The sequence below is a fragment of the Colletes gigas genome, unplaced genomic scaffold (genome assembly GCF_013123115.1).
Source record: "Colletes gigas isolate AHSC1104 unplaced genomic scaffold, ASM1312311v1 Colletes_gigas_Sc00031, whole genome shotgun sequence".
Taxonomy (NCBI): Eukaryota; Metazoa; Arthropoda; class Insecta; order Hymenoptera; family Colletidae; genus Colletes; species Colletes gigas.
Window position 1 is genome coordinate 654203 of NW_025106660.1, and position 7378 is coordinate 661580.

General features: G+C 43.3%; 1 protein-coding gene across 1 annotated transcript; it reads right to left on the reverse strand.

The window, feature by feature from the left end:
* Nucleotides 1-3378: 3378 nt before the first annotated feature.
* On the reverse strand, nucleotides 3379-3930 carry LOC122401987 (histone-lysine N-methyltransferase SETMAR-like). The gene has a single exon (XM_043404476.1). It carries the CDS (start codon nucleotides 3928-3930, stop codon nucleotides 3379-3381), a length of 552 nt encoding a protein of 183 aa, XP_043260411.1.
* Between the last annotated feature and the right edge of the window lie 3448 nt (nucleotides 3931-7378).

Genomic DNA, 7378 nt, shown 5'->3' on the forward strand with positions numbered 1-7378 from the left:
TCACGTGGAGGTTCATCATTGCCGAGGTCTCCAGGCCGATCATCGGAGCGGATTTCCTCGCCCATTTCGGACTTCTGGTCGATGTACGGAATCAGCAGCTGATCGACCAGACCACGACGCTGACAGCGGGAGGCGCACCGGTTCGGGAGAACACACCCAGCATCAAGCAGGTACAAGGCGAATCCATTTTCCACAAGCTGCTGCAACGCTTCCCGGAGATCACCAAGCCGAGCGGGACGCCTACCGAGACCAACCACGGTACCTACCATTACGTTAGAACCACCCCAGGACCATCCGTAGCTTGCAAACCACGGCGGCTTGCACCGGATCGGTTGATCATTGCGAAAAAGGAGTTCGAGGATATGGTACGTCTTGGTATTGCGCGACCGGCCGACGGTAGTTGGTCCTCACCCCTACACCTTGTTCCGAAAAAGGAGAGCAATTCGTGGAGACCGTGCGGTGATTACCGTGCTCTTAACGCGCGTACGATTCCGGACCGGTACCCGGTTAGGCACGTCGAAGATTTTGCCCAGTCGTTGCGCGGAAAAACAATTTTTTCTACAATAGATTTAGTCAGGGCATATAACCAAATTCCGGTAGCAATAGAAGACATCCCGAAAACGGCAATTACGACTCCCTTCGGGTTATTCGAATTCCCATTCATGACCTTCGGTCTCCGTAACGCGGCTCAGACCTTCCAGAGATTCATCGACGAAGTATTGCGGGGGCTAGACTTTTGTTACGCATACATCGATGACATTTTAGTCGCAAGCAGTTCAGAATCGGAGCATTTACGCCATCTAGAAATTTTATTTAATCGCCTTAAGCAATATAGTATAGTTGTAAATTCTAGGAAATGCGTTTTCGGGGAACACGAAGTTAAATTCCTCGGGTATATTGTATCAAAGGAAGGCTCCAGCCCGTGTACGAAAAAAATTAAAACAATTAAAGACTTTCCCGAACCGGTAACTGCAAAACAGTTACGCCGTTTCCTGGGTATGATAAACTTCTACCGACGTTTCATACCCAGGGCGGCCCAGGCCCAGGCACCATTGAATGACCTCCTGGTCAATAACATTAAAGGAAAGCAACCGATTGCATGGACACCTGAGGCCCGCGACGCGTTTCGCCAATGTAAGGAAGACCTGTCGCAGGCAACTTTGTTAACGCACCCCAAACAGAACGCACCCGTCGCTCTTACCTGCGACGCCTCGAATTTTATGGTCGGAGCCGCCCTGCATCAACGCATCGGTAGTGACTGGGAGCCACTTTCTTTCTTTTCGGCAAAACTTTCACCGTCAGAGCAAAACTATTCCGCATTCGACAGAGAATTATTAGCTATATATCGGTCGATAAAGCATTTCCGCCACCTTCTCGAAGGCAGACATTTTGTAATTTTCACAGACCATAAACCCTTAATTTTTGCATTCTCTAGTAAGTCCAACAAGCATACACCAAAACAAATCAGACACCTAACTTTCATCAGCGAATTTACAACAGATATACAACACATTTCCGGCCGCGACAACGTTGTCGCGGATGCTCTGTCGCGAATAGAGACTATAGAAAAAAAATTAGATTTTGAAGCTCTGGCAACTGCACAGTCGCTCGATCCCGAATTACGAGCTTTGATGCAGGGTGAATCAGGCCTGACATTTAAACAGATGTCTGTTCCCGGTTCGAGCGCGAAAATCTATTGCGACATTTCAACAAACTCCGTGCGACCCTTCCTCACAGCCTCTTTTAGACGGGCTGCGTTCGACGCACTGCATGGGCTCGCGCACCCAGGCATTAACGCGACGGTCAAATGCGTAACACAGCGTTACGTCTGGCCGTCAATAAAAGCCGATTGTCGGGAATGGACCCGCGCGTGCATTCCGTGTCAGCGGAATAAGATAAGCAAGCATGTATCCGCGCCGCTCGGATTGTTTCCTCGCCCGTCAGAACGTTTTGAGCACGTGCATCTGGACATTGTCGTTTTACCGGCTTCCGAAGGGTACCGGTATTGTCTAACGTGCGTAGACCGCTTTACGCGATGGCCTGAGGCCATACCCTTGCGCGACCAAGAAGCCGCTACCGTCGCAAGGGCCTTTTACGAAGGCTGGATTTGCCGTTTCGGAGCCCCCGTACGCGTGACCACAGACCAAGGGCGACAATTCGAGTCGTACCTATTTAAGGAAGTAAATTCCTTGATAGGTTCGACTCACTTACACACCACGGCGTACCATCCAGCAGCCAATGGCATGGTGGAACGATTCCACCGCCAACTAAAGGCAGCGATCCGATGCCACCAAAACAATCGATGGACAGAGGTGCTTCCGACCATCCTGTTGGGCATACGCGCAGCATGGAAGGAAGATTTAAAAACAACGTCCGGAGATTTAGTGTACGGCGAGCCTTTACGCCTGCCAGGCGAATTTTTGTCGCCATCAACGAATAGTCGCAGCACCACCGTGTTTGCTAAAGAGTTGCGACACCATTTCCGAAACATCGGACCGACTGCAGGATCGCGACATGGCAACTCGCGAATTTTCGTATTTAAAGACTTAGCTCAGTGTACACACGTTTTTCTGCGGCGAGACTCGGCGAAAGCCATGTTACAGGCTCCGTACGATGGCCCATACGAGGTCGTAGATAGATCAGATAAGGTCGTAACAATTAAGATAGGTAGTAAGAATAGTGTAGTTTCTATCAATAGAGTTAAGCCAGCATACACGATAGAGGAAGAAATTGCGACACCACCGGACCAGCCGCAGGTAATACCCGTGCGGATCTCGACGCCTCCCATCACCGAGACAGCACCGCGCGCAGCACAAAGTCCAGTAATAATCATACAACCTTCGCTGCTACCTGTGCCAGTGCCGAGCGTAGCACCTGGTACCACGCGGTCCGGTAGGCGAGTGCGATTCCCAGACAGGTATCAAGCGGGATTCTCGTAATGTAGGTTAAATACTAGCGGGGGGGTGATGTAGCGACTTTGTCGCCACTACGCCTCCGCCGAAAACAGTAATTTTTAGTGTCCTTTGTAAGGGCTTGTACAGGCCCGGTCAGGGTCGATGGGCGCACATGGCAACCACCGGTGCAAGCCTGGGTTTTTCCAGCGGCCAGGAAACTCATCGACGCTGGCCACGCGGCCGAAACATTGTTCCCGCCAAATTCGGCGTCGTTTTTGTGAGAGCCGGAGATACGCTCTGTCCTTTTCCTAGACCGGGTATAAAACCCCGGTAGGACGGAGGGCAAAAGACAGTCTGTACTTGATCATCATCGCGTGCTTCGCACCTCACCTACGCGGTTCTCTAAATCACGTTTCATTGTACCAAAATCTAAATAAAAACACTTGTACTCCCGCAATCAAAGAGTGGGTGGATTGAGTCATCATTACACTCCTTTCCTGTACCGACATCCCCCACACTTATCAAGCCACTGTCTTTTGTCTTTTTGGACTATATTGTCATAGGTAACCCATTTTTCATCGCCTGTTACATTCCTGTTCAAAAAGGGCTCAATTTTTACTCGTGAGAGCAGACTTGTGGCGATTGACATGCGATCTTCTTTATTCCGTTCACTGAGATTGTGAGGTACCCATACTCCTAACTTGCTGACTTTCCCTAATTTCTCCAGGTGGCGGTTAACAGTTGATTGTGATGTATTCAACCTTTCTGCTATACCTCTTGTTGATTTACGTGGATTTTGCTCCAAAATTGCCTTTAAAAGGTTGTCGTCAAAGTCGGAAGGACGTCCCGCCCTCGGTTCGTCTTTCAAGGTCGTATCTTCAGAACGGAATTTTATAAACCAATTTCCAACTGCTCGATCAGTTATTAGTCCTTCACCATATACACTGCATATTTTTTCAGCTGTCGTCTTAGCACTATTGCCTTGTTGAAATTCCCAAAGCATTACATGACGAATATGTACTTTTTCACTCTCCATTTCAGAGGTTAAAAAAACAGTTTAACGTAACGTGTATCACAGAAAACAGTTGACAAAAGACTAACTGAAGCCTCGTCTATATAGTGAAAACAAAAACTTGTTGTCATGGTAACGCATAGCGGGTAGATACGACAAATAGATTCTACTTAGCTGCATCGGAAGTTACTTATGACTCGACCTAATAGATTCTCGAGACAATTAGACGTTGGTGTTACCAATAATGTTCACGAATTTTTAAGTTGAGAACGAATTTTCTTTAAGCAATGTATAGGATCTAAGTAACATAGCATGCGTTGCACAATTTTCAGTTATCCGTAATAGGGGTATTGCAGACTGCAATGGGCATCTTAGCACTTAGAACTTAGAGGAGAATTTCGTACAGTTTCCAGTAATAATCATTAGTAAGTTGAGTAACTTCTAACTGCAAGAAGCACTTTTCACATTTAGACTCTAAGACATCATCCAAGTGACACAGTTTACTTTGATACAGGATTCTCTTTCTCTAAATCTTTGGTCGATCATAGTAGAGGTACTAATGATTGCAATAGAAATTCAATGTTTAAATTAATATTGTTGAGAACATTTAATTTAGTGGAAAACTTCCTGAATATGGATTATGAATAAGACATGATCAATGGATTGAAATCCAGATATAGTTTCATTAAATGGCGGGTTGAGAATCATATGTAAGTCACACTCGTGGTGTTTTGTATTTATCGTTTCAAAAATTTTATATACGAATTCAAATTATAAGTACATGTCCACAGGTTCGGAAAACTGTTAAAAAATGTCTGTGTGTGGGAATTGAAATACAAAAAAGAATTTTGTACAATCTAGAAGCGAATTAATCAAATGCAATTAACTTATATCACTATGTTCCTACAAATTTCGTTTGGTTACAAATACAATGGTGATTTTAAGAAAGGAAGCTTTTTTTATTACTTTTAAATATTTATTTATTGTTACATACTTAAAATTTGAAAAATAGCGTTACCATAAATTTTTTAAATTTGAACTTAATTACTATGATCCTCAGCCTGTTAAATGTCTCATCGAATATAACAGGGACACTGTAGGCGACAACGGACATCTCAGTAATTACAACTTGATCAACGATTGAACGTCATTCCTATCAATCATAATCGAAACATAATCAATATCACAGAAGGAAACAAATTGCTTCGAAATACAATAATTCCTTATCATTCATGTCCAGGCCACAGTAGTAGGAACGATATAGGTTACAATTGACGGTGCAGTAATTACAGTTTCGGGGGACAATGGATATCGGCGCTAGCAACAATATTCACGAATTTGAACGTTAAAACTGCACTTTTTAGACCGTGTCTAGAATAGCGTCAACAGCATAGTTTACTTCGATACACAATGCTCGCCCTATAAATCATTACATGATTGTAGTAGGGGTTCTATAGATAGACTGTAATCAGGACAGGCTGTAATGGACGCTCTATTTATCACAGTACGGAGGATTCAACACAGTTTCTAATAATAATGTTGAGTATTTTTTAATTTGAAGGGGCACACTGCAAATTAGATTCTTTTAAAATAATTTGCTTCGAAACAGTAAAACAGAGATACTATAAGCTTGCACACCTTGGTGATTCTAACTTTTGAAACAATTGGACAACAACTTAACGAAACATTTTTCCAGGTTACACTACACCTATCAGAGACAGGCAAACTTTAATTACGAGTAACGAATACAAATTTTCAATTAATTAAAGTAAACTGCCTTTCGTTTGTGTTGCAGTAAAATTTCATTAACAAATCTTTCAAGCTGATATCAAACTGAACGAAGCCTGGGGGGCAAATGTTACTGTACAAATGAGTTTAATATTTTAATTCGTACTCTACTTGTCCAGTAAACGATCAATGAGGCAAGATGGAAGATCCGTGTTCACTCCACTGTAATACGAAGGCAATAGACTGAAATCGACACGTTTGTTATGATAACTTGGAAGACAATTTGACATCGTTCCTACCAATGTAACTTCGAACTTAAGCAAACACTCTTTCAGTAAAGTCTGTATTTAAGATACGATTAGAAGGTTAGAACGAAGGAGCATGCTTCGAGATAAGATAATCTCTTATCCTTCGTGTCCAGTGTACTGTATAGGAACGCGATAGGCTGCAATGGGCACCTCGATGATAATAACTTGAAGGATAATTGAACATTGTTAGTATGAATAGCGTCGAGTAACTTTCCATGTAAGAAGGCGTTATCCCAATGTACATTGTACTTACGATCGGTGGACCGAAATAGACCCGGTTTACACGTAGACACGGTAATTGCATGCGACTTCCTTGAAGATAGATGTCGACGGTCGGCGAGGATACGAAACAACTGGTTAGTCACATTATTCCGTGTATTCCCCAGAAATTATTGTTGTGGCACTTAACATACACCTGTATATCACAGTTGGACTATCAAGATCGAGTGGATGATACAGCCCGTAAGTCACGGTGTTCCTCGGGGAATCCGACGCCAACTAGGCATGATAAGGGGTAGCTATAACGACGGGTGTTTTCGTCAGAAAAAAAAGAAACGATGGAAATTTCACTCCTCCATCGAACGCGGTCTTCGCCATCGAAAGTTGCGGAGCGTGTTAGCACCCACGGAATTTATGGAGCCGATTTATTTATCAAATAGAAACCACTTATTTGCGAACACACTTATAATTCATTTAAAAAACCTATATCATACAAAAATATACAAATAACTACAGAGTCCAATGTTCTGATTTGTGAAGTTCACACGGTTCATTAGATTTTCAAAAATTTAAAACTTCTCCTGTTCCGGTGATCTTTTAATATACAATAGTTTATAGTGGGTGGTGATTTGATTGGCAAATTCACACTCAACTAGTCGTGTACGGGGGATAGTCGAACGCGATGTCGAGGGCACAGGTGTTTGGGCTCTAGGTACCACTGGACAAAACGTAATTAAAAGTTTACGACATGTCAATTCCTATAGACAAGCGAGGCAATAGAACGCTACAGGTGCACGTGATCGCCAGATGTGCAGAAATACTATGCCAATAAAGCAACTTCTTGAGCATTAATCCCTGCTACAATTAGACGGTGGAAAACAATGAAAAATGCGCGCGCCAGGCGATCGTACCATAATCCCGGGCTTAAAAGTTCAAACAGGGCTCAGAAATATTCTATACATAGATTTATGTTTTTATGTCTTAATTGTTTACGCTTAAAATCAATGTATTCTTTCTCCACGTGATAAGTCATTTATTATAGTTACAATGTATATCAATTTTAACTTAACGCCATCGTTTGGCGTTTAGTTCCCAAATATCTTAATTGTGGCCTTAAAACTATTGAGATAGCTGCTTTTTTGGCTGCCGGCATATTTAACGAAGGATTTTCGTTCGTCCTTCAAACAATGCAACAGCTTGCCATAGTAATTGGACAG

Excerpts from the sequence above, each read along its gene's own strand:
- LOC122401987 (XM_043404476.1), bottom strand. The coding sequence starts at position 3,930 with ATGGAGAGTGAAAAAGTACATATTCGTCATGTAATGCTTTGGGAATTT.